Source organism: Lolium rigidum, chromosome 3 (genome assembly GCF_022539505.1).
Source record: "Lolium rigidum isolate FL_2022 chromosome 3, APGP_CSIRO_Lrig_0.1, whole genome shotgun sequence".
Lineage (NCBI taxonomy): Eukaryota > Viridiplantae > Streptophyta > Magnoliopsida > Poales > Poaceae > Lolium > Lolium rigidum.
In genome coordinates this window covers 403,224,283-403,240,301 of record NC_061510.1, presented here as the reverse complement: position 1 = coordinate 403,240,301, position 16,019 = coordinate 403,224,283, and the positions used below count along the sequence as shown (strand labels likewise).

Sequence of the window (16,019 nt, the reverse complement as noted above, 5' to 3'; positions counted from 1 at the left end):
CTAAGTTTGAGGGCAACATACTGCCTTCCATTGTGCCATAGTTAAATCATTGGCCATTGAACAACTGAAGAAGTACAAACATGGAAAGCAAGGAACCAATGGCATGGTGATGTTCAGTCATGCCATAGGTTCAGATCAATCATCTTCTCACACTACGATTACCGGTTACAATCATCGGCCTAGTTCAATCAGAAACTACACAATCTACAGCAAACTACCGCGACTCATTCCGCACAGCAATCTCAACATGCTAAACCCCAGCACAAAAAACCCTTCCCCTCTTCGCATGCACAGTAAGATCTGCCAGTTTCAGCAATCCAAAGCACGATCTAGGAAGGATCTACCGCAATCTGACACTATAGTAACAGATCTAGCAAATCGAAACCGTGAAATGCAAGAACTGGACAAGAACTGCAAGAAATAGGGACGAACACCTTGCAAAACGTCAATCCTACCGTTATCCTAACGAAAACCCTAGCAGATCTAATGTGCATGTCGTCGGAAATGCCCGAGAATGGCATGTTTGAACAGAACGAGTACGAAGGTGAGATGGAGAGGTCGTTACCGCCATTCTTCCGACCGAGGACGAGCTCGAGGTCGCGGGCGAAGACGAGATGCCGATGAGTACTGCGGAGCAGATTGCGGCCGATGTCGAGGTCCTGGTCGCCGACGTCTCCTCCTCCGGTAGCGGTGCTCCTCCCTGCGTCGGTGCGGTGGATTGGTCGGCGGGAGGGGAACCGCCGGGTGATGTGACAGTTTGGGCGCGTGTTCCCGAAGAAACGCGGCGTCTCCGCCTCCCTTCTCCACGCGTGCAGGCTTCTGGCTCCCGGGGTGCTTTAAAACCCGGTTTATGCAACAACGCAGTGGGCTGCAGGCATCCAAACGGGCCGAAAATTGTTGGCCCGATGCGAGCCAAGGGGGATGCATGCTACCAAACGCATCCTACATGAATGTTGTCAGAAGTTCAGAACCAACACCAAAAAAGTTGAAGCGGCACCATAAAAACATCAGACCTAAATATGCATGGCTAAATCCTTGATATTTCTCGGAACCTCTATCTTATATGACTAAATCCTGCGGTGAAGAACAAATAATCGGTTTATCCAAGTCTAAAATAGACGTCCCAGCAACATCCGTGCGCCATCATGATCTAGTTAGAGGAGCTGGGTGCCTGAGCTTCAGATTCACCGTTATTTAGCGGCGATGCTGCCTGCTTGCGCTTCAGATTGCGCTTGGCACGCGCACGTCGGTTCTGAAACCAGTTGTAGACATTGGTCTCCGCGACCTGGCCGTGCTGCGAGAGCTCCACCGTGATGTCTTGTATCTTCTGCCTGCCCGGTAGCGCTCCATTTCCTTGGCCGAAAATGCTCTCGAGGATATGCAGCTGCATCTGGGTCGGTTGCCATCGCTGCCTCGCGGTGAACTTCTTATCTCCATGAACCGTCGGAGGATCACGGTACAGATTACCACCGGACCTCACGCCTGAAGAAAACGAAATCTCAATCAGCTGACCACGAGAGGAAGTACGTACGTGTAGCAGTTGCTATGGGTGTACATATATACCTGCAATGGAGCCCTGGTGCGAGGTGAGGGCGTGGTGCATCTCGAGGAGCTGCTCGCAGATGGTTGCGTAGATTGAGATCTGCTTCCGGAGCACCTCCACCTGCTCGTCCGTCATCACCATGACGTACCCTGGCACCTCCCATGCGCCGCCGCTCACCTCCGCCGGCGTGGTGGAGGCGCAGGCCTTGCCCTTGTCCCGATTCATGGCGCCCCGCCGGCCGGCCGCTACAGGAGGCACACAGATTCTTCTCGTGAAAGGAGACAAAGAGAATGGAATTTGGAAGAGAAGAAAGTTTGGTCCCTGGTGCAATGAAAAACGGAAGGAAATCCGCCCGACAGATACCAGAAGGCCATGCTAGGTAATTAATACAACAATCGTACCGTATTTGTTCCATTGCACCGACGCAAACAAGTACAGTACAGTACAAATAGTAATTCTAAAGCTGACAAAATCAAACATATTGGCATCCAGTGATAAATAATTTAAGATCAACCATGAAATTCTAACTGACAACAAACAACATATCATGATCTTTGAACATCCGAAGTGTAGAGCGGCAGCTAATAATATAGGACGGCAGCAATGGGTATTTGGCAATTGCAGCAGCAAGTTGACAGCAGCGGCGCAACAGATATAGCAACAGAAGCAGCGGCTATCAACGGCGGCAGGAGGAAGAGAGGGGGGAAGGAGGCGATGTACCTGCTTGAGGTATATGACAGAGTATGAGAAATGATGCAACGCGGTACGTGTCCATATTGAGCCTGTCGGTCAGTTTATAAAATAGGAGACTTGGATGGTAAGAAGCCTGTCCTAGAAATAAAGCAGGAGATCATTACAGATCCAATACTGCCAAATATACATATGTCAAATATTCTCGAAATTTTTGATTAAAAGAGTTTCGGAATTTCGCAAATATGATCAGAGGGCCACTTCTCGTTGGCTTGTGCAATGAAGACCCCCTTTCCGTTGGCTCTTGCAACGAAAACGTCTGAGACGACCACCGCCACCACTGCTCCGGTGTGCTACTTTCGGAATACCAGCTCCTGTTGTTATGTCAGTTAACCCTTCTCTCACAATGACGAGGAAAAAATGGTCTGGTTCTAGTGTGGAAATAACTCTTTGAGGGAATTTCTGCAATGGTCAGCTGGTGTACTCGATGTGCGTTTCTGGATTTCTGGATTTGATCCTGTACTTGCTCTGAATGGTGGTAGTGTCAATGAATTCAACGGCAAAACTGTGGACACAATCAGCTCAAGCTTGTTAAAAGTAAATCCGGACTTGCCTGACGCAGAAAGGCTGGTGCAGTGGTACATAACTGAAGGAGAATTTGCTGTTTGAATCTCCAGAATGGAAAAAAAAAAATCTCCCAGAATCCCAGATAAGGAAGAAGCCCTGGTCGGCTCACACCTCGGCATGCCATCTCTTCCAAACAGCGAGCGAGCGCATGCTTGAATGAGCCCAGGGTGGTGAAAAAATGGACGGTTGTACAGAAGCGTGGTACGGCCCAAATCGTTGCAAAGCCTCCAAACGAATCAAACTTCAGAAACTAGGTGCAAGCGCACATCAACTTCTATCCATGAGCTATATATACCACAAGTAGATCAAGCTGCTACTGAGAAAGCAAATTCCATGAATTCAATACACATACGAGTAGAGGGTTCAACTTTGTATCATATTAGGAGTCCAGCACACACACATAACACAAAGCACGCATACAGAGAACGTATCTAACAAGACAGAATCCAACTCATTCGCAAACAGTATATTATTACTATCTTCATCCTGGGAAACTACCAAAATAAGGTGCTGGTCATGGAGAACAAATCCATGAAAAAATTATTCAGATAGAGCTTCTTGTTGGACTCACATTCAGCTTCTCTTGTTCGCGTAGTCATCCTCGGCCACATCTTCAGCCTTGAAATCATCATCAAGCAAGTCATCCTGGCCGTCACTGGTCTTCGCATCCACAGCAACGTCCTCCTTGCCAGAAACATCGAATTTGAGATCACTTAGCAGGTCATCAAGCTTCCCAGCAGAGGCATCATTGTTTGCGCCGTAGTTTCCATCTCCAAATGCCGCAGCAGGTGCTCCACCACCTTGATTCAGGCCATCGCCGCCGTAGTTGCCAGGAGCAGCACTATATCCACCACCACCTGTGTAACCAGCATCACCACCCCCATAGCCACCTTGCCCACCTTGAGGGGGACCATAGTTCCCAGCATTGTATCCGCCGCCACCACCACTTGCATAGCCTCCTCCACCGTATCCACCACCCCCGCTGTAGCCTCCTCCACCGTAACCACCGCCGCCGCTGCCGCCATATCCACCACCACCGCCGCCAAAGCCACCACCAGCACCAAAGCCACCAGCACGACTACCACGGTCATGAGCATAGCTCACCCTCACTATTCGACCCTGCAGATCCTGGTACAGCAGAAGAACCATATTAGAAAACGAACCGACAATGAACAATTATAGAAGACAGATTGAGCTGCTAACAAGAAACAAGCAAATGGAATCGCATACGCTTCTGAATAGAAATGCGAATTTTGGTCTATAATAATTTTAAATAATAGAAGAAAAAGAACAAATAGTGGACAAAGACTGATCCAGCTTGCACCATAAATTAATCACAATAGGATCACATATCAGCCTCAATGAAGAAAAAAGATGCTACGTGCAACACAAGTACAGAATAACAAATCAAACGAAACAGCAATACACCAATTGCACAACTATCACAAAAAGAGAAAAGTTCTGAACACACAACCTCTATTGGACCAAAAGAAGTCATATGGGAACATTACCTAAAATGATATGTAAAGTCCAATCTTAAACTGATTTCAAGTCATGGTATATAATATAACAAAAGACAAAAGGAAGAAAACTACAATTCTGTTACAAAAACAACATAGGACGACTGGCCATGACACTTAAAGACATTTTTATTACTTGTCCATTCTTTTGGATGAATAAAAAGTTAATTTGAAAATGACAGAACCATTTAAGTTAGACACAACAAGATAAGAGCAATTGTTAGGAAAATCAAGGTGGTCGCCTAAGATAGTCAACGGCTCCCGTCCCCCATCCTCAACACTATCTGCTCCATATTCAATCTACATTAACAACATTCAGGACATAAGGCTATTAAGAATATGCAGTTTTCAGTTCATCAGATAAAAGTTTCCCTGAATCTACCTTGCATAGCCCAACATTACTAGCCAATGCCTCTAACCAACTTTTAACATTTTCCTAATTGAAACCGCCTTAGAAATTATAAATCGAGTCAAAATCATGTTAACTTGAAATGTTAATGCCATATTAACACATCTTGAACTTCAAGGAAATACAATTGCAAAAATTCCTGCCAAGATCTCAGTCGTAAGTGCTAGTTGGCAAGAGGATAAGACTGTCAGGCTGGCATAGTTCGGAAAGGGAACATTGTTTGCTCCTTGGGGAGACAGAAGATTTGGGTCCATGATTTAACAGCTAATAGCTACAAGCTACCTAACGCTTGAGATGAAAGGACTATATACCAGCCGCAGTTACAGTGGCTGGCAGATTGTGCTAGTCCTAGAGTATTTGTTGCTTTGCCTCTTTGTAACTGAAATCAGCACTGCACAAGCTGAGATACTATGAAGCACTAAAAGGGATGCTGCCAATTAAAGAAAATGTCGTTGACAAGCACCTTTTAGTCTCTAACTCATCGAAATATATTTGGCTCGGAGAGGAATGCAGTTCTTGTGAATGTGGACAAAAAGCAATACATTGAGTAATTAGGTTCCATGGCAATCAACCATGTAAAACTTCTCAAATAGCATAGTAGGTTACTGTACAGTTCAAAAAGATAAAAGCGTTCAGCTTCATTTTTTGGTGCACGATACATGAGTGTTAGCAGGCCTGCCATGTATAATTTTTCAAATAGCATAGTAGGTTACTGTAAAGTTCAAAAAGATAAAAGCGCTCAGCTTTGTATTTTGGTACATGATACTTGAGTTTTAGCAGGCCTATTTCGATGTGATCTGTCAACACTTTTTCAGAAAGTATTGGCACATACTAAAATGGTTAGAGCGCCGTCGATTCAAAGGACTTCAATAGATTCATATGTGTCTTGGGAGGATTGTAATCCTTCAGAACATTTCCAAAGATTGTAATCCATAGGAATTTTTTATAAGAATCCTTGCGGACTACATTTTACTGACAAAACAATCAATTTAATCTAATGGATTCAAGAAAACATAACATTGCAGTCCTAAATTTTTTCCATTGCCATTTTTGTATCTGGAAGCCATTAGTAAGATTTGGCCCCTCATCTCATCCTTTTTTTGGCACCAACATGGTAGACCGTTGGACCAAAACTTTTAATTAGCATCAATTTCCAGTATTTTGCGACAAAGGACAAACTAGTCTTTCATATTGGATACCAGGATGTCATAGATGGAAAATGTAACGGCAGTGTCATTGTTATTCGGCAGTGAAGTGCTAGAAAGGAAATTTCCCATTGAACCAGTCATGTTTAATAATGGTACTGTCATTGTGGAATTCAAATTTATCATGAAATAACAATTGCTTGTTTTTTAGTTGACGCACCACAATGAGTTATTGTGTTTATCACTTTATCTTACAAATAACAAGCTGCTGAATAATATTATGATACCAACTACTCAGACCATTAGAGATGGAATTTCACTTTACCATGATATATCTCAGTTATAACATGAAACACGAAAAAATAGATACTATTATAGAATCAAATGCACCTTCAGCATTCTGCACTATATAAATAACAATAATAATATCGAAAAACACAAAGCATGTCCCTAATTCACATGAGTTCCAAAAAAATAGATACTATTGTAAAATCAAATTCACCTTCAGCATTCTGCATTATATATATTATATATAAACAATAACATCCAAGTATCCAACAACACAAAGCATGTCCCTAAATTAACATGATTCACAAGATCCCTTCATTAGCTTGTGCTGAATTGGAATCGCTTTCAATATTTAATATGACAATGCAAACCTGATTCCAGAGCATCGCTGACTATTTATATTGATAATGGTATCCACAACAAAATGAAACAACATAATACGTTTTCAATAAATAAAAACTAGGTCATTGTGTTATCACTATGGGTTCCATCAGTTATGCTGTTGTGGATACAAATCAGCATCCACAAGGTTAGGGAACTCATCCTCGTCTAGCGTGACAGGGGTCCCTTCTCTAACAAGGTAGGGAGATCCTGAGCCTTGGTTTAGCTTTGAGCTTTGACTATTTATTGGCTTGAACTGGTTCTTACAAAAGTAATCTCTAGGATAAAGGAAACTAACTTTATCATCTCAACTCTTACCTTACAATACTGTTAAATAAGATCATTTTATCTGTATTTCGTTGGATGAGATCGGAGCCAGCTGTGGTACATTGCCACAGTAACTTAACTCCACAAATAACAATCTACATAGCACACCCAAATGTTATTGGTTCACCGAATCAATTTTTCAAGATAACCTAATAAACCACAGGCCCTTGTTAGCAATTACCAATTAGTGCAGCTTCTAAGCAATTACACCGCATACAACATACAAACACATTTAGATGACTCGTCACTAATAAACCATGAGAATAATTAGATAAGGAAAAAAACGCATAAGGTTCACCAGCATCTGACATTCGAAGTGCAAACGGTTTAATGTGACACACCTTCCCATCCATTCCAGTAATGGCAGCTCCGGCCTCCTCTGCCGAAGTGTAGGTCACAAAACCGAACCCCCTTGACCTTCCAGTTTCGCGGTCCATGATTACCTTGGCTGAACAAACGAGACAGGGTTATTGTCCACAGATACAGGGGCAGAAACATGTTCCTACCAATGTGAAACGGAGAAACAAGACGGAAACATGCCTTCAATGACTTGGCCGTAGCTAGAGAACGCGTCCCCGAGGCTCTGCTCATCCGTGCCGTACGAGATGCCTGCAGAGGCGGAACAGGTTATTAAAACGATATACAGCATGAGAGAGATGAGGAATACGGGAGAGAGAGATATCCCCGAACCTCCGATGAAGACCTTGGAGGAGGACATGCAGCGGACCGCCTGGAGCAGCGAGGAGCCGGAACCCGCGGATCGCTTGGCGATAGTCCCGAGCTTCTGGAGGAACGCCATCTCTCGGGAATCCCTGCCAGACGGCGAATTCAAGATGGGTTTGCGGGGAGTGCGCCGATAAATTGTGCAGGTCAGCGGGGTTTAAGAAATCCCTGGATCTGGATGAAGGGAAGGTCGTACCTCAAAATCCAATGGGCGGAGGTTGAGGGCGCGGCGGAGACGGCGGAGACGGCGGGAGCGCGGCGTCGCGGCGAGGGAGGAAGGGAATGGTGACGGCGGCGATGAGAGGCGGCGGGATTAGGGTTTGGGGGAGGGGACGGCGGCGCCTGGTTAGCCTGTAGGGCTTCAGGGGCTGGGGTCTGGCGACCGTGAATGGGGAGCAGATTGTTTTTAAATGTTTTTTTTCTTTTCTGTGGAGAGAAAATGATATTCTCCTTTTCTTTTTGCGCACGGCTGGGGGCCGTGAATGCAGAGCAGATTGATTTGTGTCCATAAGAGCATCTTCACTCGTCCCCCGACGAGGCCCCCGGCGAGCCTTTTTTCCATCCGGACGGCGTAATTCGGTCTAGTTGTGCCCCTGGTTTCTCGTTTTCGTCCGGAATTGGGCCTAAATTCATCCGGCGATCCCACGCCATCCCCGGCCCCCCGGGGAGCGCTCGGGGACTCCGGACGAGTGAAAAGCGGGGAAGGGCCCGATCTGTCGGTGACTCGACGCACGAACCCCACCGCCACGTCGCTCAAAATCTCCCCCACCCCTCGTATCTCTCTCGCCGCCGGCACCACCCCGCCGGCTTGTTGCCCGGATTCCGCCGCCCCTCCTTCCCCGCTTGCCTATATTCCGCCGTCTTTGGACGACGGCCTATCTGGCTGCTCTTCCGCCGGCTCGCTTGCTCCTCGTCGCTCGCGGCTCGGGTTGCCTCGACCACGCCCGTCGGGTGTTCGTCCATTTGCCTCGCCGGCCATGGACTCGGACGAAGAGGAGGAGCAGATGTTCGTCGAGCTTATGCAAGAAGAGATGGCGGCGGCCGCCCAAGACGACGAGCACATGATGATCCTTGGTTGCTTGGCTAGCATGTACGCCGGACCGGCAAGCCGGTCGACGTGGTGGGTCGGCACGAGGTCGCCGGAAGTGCAAGCCGAGGCAGCGAATGGAGGGCTATCGCATGTTGTACGCCGACTACTTCGCCGACAATCCATTGCACGGTGAGAGTGTTTTCCGGCGTCGTTTCGGGATGAGCGAAAGCTATTTCCGCAAATTGTGTATGCCATCCGCCACTTTGATCCCTACTTCGGATGCAAGGCGGATTGCACTTGGTTTGGTTGGATTTTCGTCACCTGCGAAGTGCACAGTGGCTATGAGGATGCTGGCGTATGGAGCTCCCGGTGATATTGGAGATGACTATCTTCGGATGGCGGAGTCCACCGCCCTTGAATGTTTCTACCGGTTCTGCAGGGCCGTCATAGCAGTGTTCGGGGACTATTACTTGAGATCACCCACTGTCGAAGACACTGAGAGGATCCTTGCAACAAATGAAGCTAGAGGTTTTCCAGGGATGCTTGGAAGCATTGACTGCATGCATTGGCAATGGAAGAACTGTCCGTTTGCGTGGCAGGGAATGTACAAGGGTCACAAAAAAGACTGCACTGTGATACTTGAAGCAGTGGCTACCCATGATCTCTGGATTTGGCACTCTTTCTTTGGTATGTGATACGCGTAGATGCACACGTCCGTTGGGAACCCCAAGTGGAAGGTATGATGCGTATAGAAGCAAGTTTCCCTCAGTATGAAACCAAGGTTTAATCGAACCAGTAGGAGCCAAGAAGCACGTTGAAGGTTGATGGTGGCGAAATGTAGTGCGGCGCAACACCGGGGATTCCGGCGCCAACGTGGAACCTGCACAACACAACCAAAGTACTTTGCCCCAACGAAACAGTGAGGTTGTCAATCTCACCGGCTTGATGTAACAATGGATTAACCGTATTGTGTGGAAGATGATTGTTTGCAAGAAAACAGTAAAACAAGTATTGCAGTAGATTGTATGCGATGTAAAGAATGGGACCGGGGTCCACAGTTCACTAGAGGTGTCTCTCCCATAAGATAAAAGCATGTTGGGTGAACAAATTACAGTCGGGCAATTGACAAATAGAGAAGGGCATAACAATGCATATACATGATATGATAAATATAGTGAGATTTAATTGGGCATTACGACAAAGTACATAGACCGCCATCCAAGCTGCATCTATGCCTAAAAAGTCCACCTTCGGGTTATCATCCGAACCCTTTTCGGTATTAAGTTGCAAAGCAACGGACAATTGCATTAAGTATGGTGCGTAATGTAATCGACAACTACATCCTTAGACATAGCATCAATGTTTTATCCCTAGTGGCAACAACGACAACACAACCTTAGAACCTACTCGTCACGATCCCAGGTGTCAATGAAGGCATGAACCCACTATCGAGCATAAATACTCCCTCTTGGAGTTAAGAGCAAAAACTTGGCCGAGCCTCTACTAATAACGGAGAGCATGCAAGATCATAAACAACACATAAACAATAGATTGATAATCACCATAACATAGTATTCTCTATCCATCGGATCCCGACAAACACAACATATAGTATTACGGATAGATGATCTTGATCATGTTAGGCAGCTCACAAGATCCAACAATGAAGCACAATTAGGAGAAGACGACCATCTAGCTACTGCTATGGACCCATAGTCCGAGGGTGAACTACTCACTCATCACTCCGGAGGCGACCATGGCGGTGTAGAGTCCTCCGGGAGATGAATCCCCTCTCCGGCAGGGTGCCGGAGGCGATCCCCTGAATCCCCCGAGATGGGATTCGCGGCGGCGGCGTCTCTGGAAGGTTTTCCGTATCGTGGCTCTCGGTACTGGGGTTTTCGCGACGAAGGCTTTAAGTAGGCGGAAGGGCAACGTGGGGGGCCACACGAGGGCCCCACACCATAGGTCGGCGCGGCCAGGGCCTGGGCCGCGCCGCCCTATGGTGGCGGCGCCTCGTGGCCCCACTTCGACTCCTCTTCGGTCTTCCGGAAGCTTCGTGCAAAAATAGGACCACGGGCGTTGATTTCGTCCAATTCCGAGAATATTTCGTTACTAGGATTTCGAAACCAAAAACAGCAGAAAACGACAAGCGGCTCTTCGGCATCTTGTTAATAGGTTAGTTCCGGAAAATGCGTAAATACGACATATAATGTGCATAAAACATGTAGGTATCATCAATAAAGTAGCATGGAACATAAGAAATTATCGATACGTTGGAGACGTATCAGCATCCCCAAGCTTAGTTACTGCTCGTCCCGAGCGAGTAAAACGATAACAAAGATAATTTCGAAGTGACATGTCATCATAATCTTGATCATACTATTTGTAAACATATGTAATGAATGCAGCGATCAAAACAATGGTAATGACATGAGTAAACAAGTGAATCATAAAGCAAAGACTTTTCATGAATAGTACTTCAAGACAAGCATCAATAAGTCTTGCATAAGAGTTAACTCATAAAGCAATAAATCAAAGTAAAGGTGTTGAAGCAACACAAAGGAAGATTAAGTTTCAGCGGTTGCTTTCAACTTATAACATGTATATCTCATGGATATTGTCAACATAAAGTAATATAACAAGTGCAATATGCAAGTATGTAAGAATCAATGCACAGTTCACACAAGTGTTTGCTTCTTAAGGTGAAGAGAGATAGGTAAACTGACTCAACAATAAAAGTAAAAGAAATGTCCTTCAAAGAGGAAAGCATCGATTGTTGTATTTGTGCTAGAGCTTTTATTTTGAAAACATGAAACAATTTTGTCAACGGTAGTAATAAAGCATATGAGTTATGTAAATTATATCTTACAAGTTGCAAGCCTCATGCATAGTATACTAATAGTGCCCGCACCTTGTCCTACTTAGCTTGGACTACCGGATCTTCGCAATGCCATGTTTCAACCAAGTGTCACAAAGGGGTACCTCCATGCCGCCTGTACAAAGGTCTAAGGAGAAAGCTCGCATTTTGGATTTCTCGCTTTTGATTATTCTCAACTTAGACATCCATACCGGGACAACATGGACAACAGATAATGGACTCCTCTTTAATGCATAAGCATGTAGCAACAATTATTATTCTCATATGAGATTGAGGATATATGTCCAAACTGAAACTTCAACCATGATTCATGGCTTTAGTTAGCGGCCCAATGTTCTTCTCTAACAATATGCATGCTCCAACCATTAAGGTGGTAGATCCCTCTTACTTCAGACAAGACGGACATGCATAGCAACTCACATGATATTCAATAAAGAGTAATTGATGGCGTCCCCAGAAGCATGGTTATCGCACAACAAGCAACTTAATAAGAGATAAAGTGCATAAGTACATATTCAATACTACGATAGTTTTTAAGGCTATTTTGTCCCATGAGCTATATATTGCAAAGGTAAATGATGGAATTTTAATGGTAGCAATCAAGCAATTTACTTTGGAATGGCGGAGAAATACCATGTAGTAGGTAGGTATGGTGGACACAAATGGCATAGTGGTTGGCTCAAGGATTTTGGATGCATGAGAAGTATTCCCTCTCGATACAAGGTTTAGGCTAGCAAGGTTATTTGAAGCAAACTCAAGGATGAACCGGTGCAGCAAAACTCACATAAAAGACATATTGTAAACATTATAAGACTCTACACCGTCTTCCTTGTTGTTCAAAACTCAATACTAGATATTCTCTAGACCTTAGAGAGACCAAATATGCAAATCAAATTTTAGCAAGCTCTATGTATTTCTTCATTAATGGGTGCAAAGTATATGATGCAGGAGCTTAAACATGAGCACAACAATTGCCAAGTATCACATTATCCAAGACATTTTAGAATTACTACATGTAGCATTTTCCAATTCCAACCATATAACAATTTAACGAAGAAGAAACTTCGCCTTGAACATTATGAGTAAAGCCTAAGGACATATTTGTCCATATGCAACAGCGGAGCGTGTCTCTCTCCCACAAGTGAATGCTAGGATCCATTTTATTCAAACAATAACAAAAACAAAAACAAACCGACGCTCCAAGTAAAGAACACAAGATGTGACTGAATAAAAATATAGTTTCAGGGGAGGAACCTGATGATGTTGTCGATGAAGAAGGGGATGCCTTGGGCATCCCCAAGCTTAGACGCTTGAGTCTTCTTAGAATATGCAGGGGTGAACCACGGGGGCATCCCCAAGCTTAGAGCTTTCACTCCTTGATACGTCTCCGACGTATCGATAATTTCTTATGTTCCATGCCACTTTATTGATGATACCTACATGTTTTATGCACATTATATGTCATATTTATGCATTTTCTGGAACTAACCTATTAACAAGATGCCGAAGAGCCGATTCTTTGTTTCTGCTGTTTTTGGTTTCAGAAATCCTAGTAAGGAAATATTCTCGGAATTGGACGAAATCTTCGCCCAGGGTCCTATTTTTGCACGGAGCTTCCAGAAGACCGAAGAGGGAAGGAAGTGGGGCCACGAGGCGCCGACACCATAGGCCGGCGCGGCCCAGGCCCTGGTCGCGCCGACCTAGGGTGTGGGGCCCTCGTGTGGCCCCCCACGTTGCCCTTCCGCCTACTTAAAGCCTCCGTCGCGAAAACCCCAGTACCGAGAGCCACGATACGGAAAACCTTCCAGAGACGCCGCCGCCGCGAATCCTATCTCGGGGGATTCAGGAGATCGCCTCCGGCACCCTGCCGGAGAGGGGATTCATCTCCCGGAGGACTCTACACCGCCATGGTCGCCTCCGGAGTGATGAGTGAGTAGTTCACCCCTGGACCATGGGTCCATAGCAGTAGCTAGATGGTCGTCTTCTCCTTGTTGTGCTTCATTGTTGGATCTTGTGAGCTGCCTAACATGATCAAGATCATCTATATGTAATTCTATATGTTGTGTTTGTCGGGATCCGATGGATAGAGAATACTATGATTATGGTGATTATCAATCTATTGTTTATGTGTTGTTTATGATCTTGCATGCTCTCCGTTATTAGTAGAGGCTCGGCCAAGTTTTTACTCTTAACTCCAAGAGGGAGTATTTATGCTCGATAGTGGGTTCATGCCTTCATTGACACCTGGGACAGTGACAGAAAGTTCTAAGGTTGTGATGTCCTGTTGCCACTAGGGATAAAACATTGATTCTATGTCTAAGGATGTAGTTGTCGATTACATTACGCACCATACTTAATGCAATTGTCTGTTGCTTAGCAACTTAATACTGAATGGGGTTCGGATGATAACCTGAAGGTGGACTTTTTAGGCATAGATGCGGTTGGATGGCGGTCTATGTACTTTGTCGTAATGCCCAATTAAATCTCACTATATTTATCATATCATGTATATGCATTGTTATGCCTTTCTCTATTTGTCAATTGCCCGATCGTAATTTGTTCACCCAACATGCTTTTATCTTATGGGAGAGACACCTCTAGTGAATTGTGGACCCCGGTCCTATTCTTTACATAGCATACAATCTACTGCAATTGTGTTTACTATTTTCTTTGCAAACATCTTCCACTCGATACGTTTAATCCTTTGTTACAGCAAGCCGGTGAGATTGACAACCTCACTGTTTCGTTGGGACAAAGTACTTGGGTTGTGTTGTGCAGGTTCCACGTTGGCGCCGGAATCCCTGTTGTTGCGCCGCATCACATTTCGCCACCATCAACCTTCAACGTGCTTCTTGACTCCTACTGGTTCGATTAAACCTTGGTTTCTTTACGAGGGAAAACTTGCTACTGTGCGCATCATACCTTCCTCTTGGGGTTCCCAACGAACGTGTGAGTTACACGCCATCAAGCTCTTTTTACGGCGCCATTGCCGGGAAGCTGAAGAAAAGCTACACCACACAGATTTCTAACTCCCACGTCAACTACACGCCAGCATCTTTTCTGGCGCCGTTGCCGGGGAGATCAAGACACGCTGCAAGGGGAGTCTCCACTTCTCAATCTCTTTACTTTGTTTTTGTCTTGCTTTATTTTATTTACTACTTTGTTTGCTGCACTAAATCAAAACACAAAAAAAAAATTAGTTGCTAGTTTTACTTTATTTACTGTCTTGCTCTCTATATCAAAAACACAAAAAAAAAATTTATTAGTTACTTGTCTTTACTTTATTTGCCTAGTTTACTTTTTGCTTATTGCATCATGTTTCCTTTTAATTTCACCACAAAAGACATACCGGTAGGACGTGGGTCCATAGTTGGGAGAAATAATATAGAAGAATTTTTCAATCATGTTAGTATTACTGAAGATTTTGAAGATAGACACTTGGTAGAACTTGCACCTACCTATGAAATTGCTGCTGCTGCTTTAGTTCGCATGTTGGAAACTAAATTTGTTAATCTCAATCCTATAATCCAACACATGTTTTTACACTTGGTGATATGGAAGAAGGGGAAAAGAAAGATTTTGTTTTAGAAACCCTTCTTAGAGAATTTGGTGGTCTAGCAAGAGAGGCTAGAAAGGTTTTTGCTAAATTTAATATGCTAGGTTCTCATACCAATTTTATTGGTCTCCTTGAAAAAATGGACATGGATAGAATAAGGTACACTAATAACATTAATGATGGTGGGGAGATCAAAGCACCAATACCATGTAAACTCCTAGCTATGAATGATGCACTAGAAAATAACTATGCTTGGCTTGTTCTCGAAAATTTGTTCGATGAGAGTAGCAAGCCTAAGACTAATGAAAAGGGAGACGCTAAAACTTATATATCAAATATACTATGCTTGGTTGAGAAAACTCCCAACACCCCTGGTAATGATGTTGATGCTTCTACTCTCGATGTTACTTGATTTGCACTTTACGCGCCTAGGCTGAAAGGCGTTAAAAAAAAGCGCTTATGGGAGACAACCCATGTTTTTACTACAGCAATTTTTTGTTTTGTTGAGTCTTGGAAGTTGTTTACTACTGTTGCAACCTCTCCTTATCATGTTTTGTGCCAAGTAAAGTTTCTATGTCAAAGTTGATGTGATATTTGGGATCGCTGCGCAGAAACAGCATTGCTGTCTGTCACGAATCTGGGCACAGTTCTCTGTAGAAAATTCGAAAAAATCTGCCAATTTACGAGCCTGATCCTCAGATATGTGCGCAACTTTCATTAGTTTTGAGTTTTTCCATTTGAGCAAGTCTGGTGCCAGCTTTAAATTCGTCTTTACGGACTGTTCTGCTTTTGACAGATTCTGCCTTTTATTTCGCATTGCCTCTTTTGCTATGTTGGATTCATTTCTTTGATCCATTAATGTCCAGTAGCTTTATGAAATATCCAGAAGTGTAAAGAATGAT

General features: G+C 44.5%; 2 protein-coding genes across 2 annotated transcripts; both read right to left on the bottom strand.

The window, feature by feature from the left end:
- Positions 1 to 967: 967 nt before the first annotated feature.
- On the bottom strand, positions 968 to 1,768 carry LOC124697793 (WUSCHEL-related homeobox 8-like). The gene is made up of 2 exons (XM_047230334.1): positions 1,564 to 1,768; positions 968 to 1,482 (listed from the first exon to the last, which is right to left on the bottom strand). The coding sequence occupies exons 1-2, from the start codon at positions 1,766 to 1,768 to the stop codon at positions 1,151 to 1,153; spliced, it is 537 nt and encodes a 178-aa protein (XP_047086290.1). The 3' UTR covers positions 968 to 1,150.
- Positions 1,769 to 3,177: 1,409 nt separating this feature from the next.
- Positions 3,178 to 8,004, bottom strand: LOC124704643 (glycine-rich RNA-binding protein 2, mitochondrial-like). The gene is made up of 5 exons (XM_047236917.1): positions 7,850 to 8,004; positions 7,621 to 7,742; positions 7,471 to 7,539; positions 7,272 to 7,378; positions 3,178 to 3,988 (listed from the first exon to the last, which is right to left on the bottom strand). Exons 2-5 carry the CDS (start codon positions 7,727 to 7,729, stop codon positions 3,434 to 3,436), a joined length of 840 nt encoding a protein of 279 aa, XP_047092873.1. The 5' UTR covers positions 7,730 to 7,742; positions 7,850 to 8,004; the 3' UTR covers positions 3,178 to 3,433.
- Between the last annotated feature and the right edge of the window lie 8,015 nt (positions 8,005 to 16,019).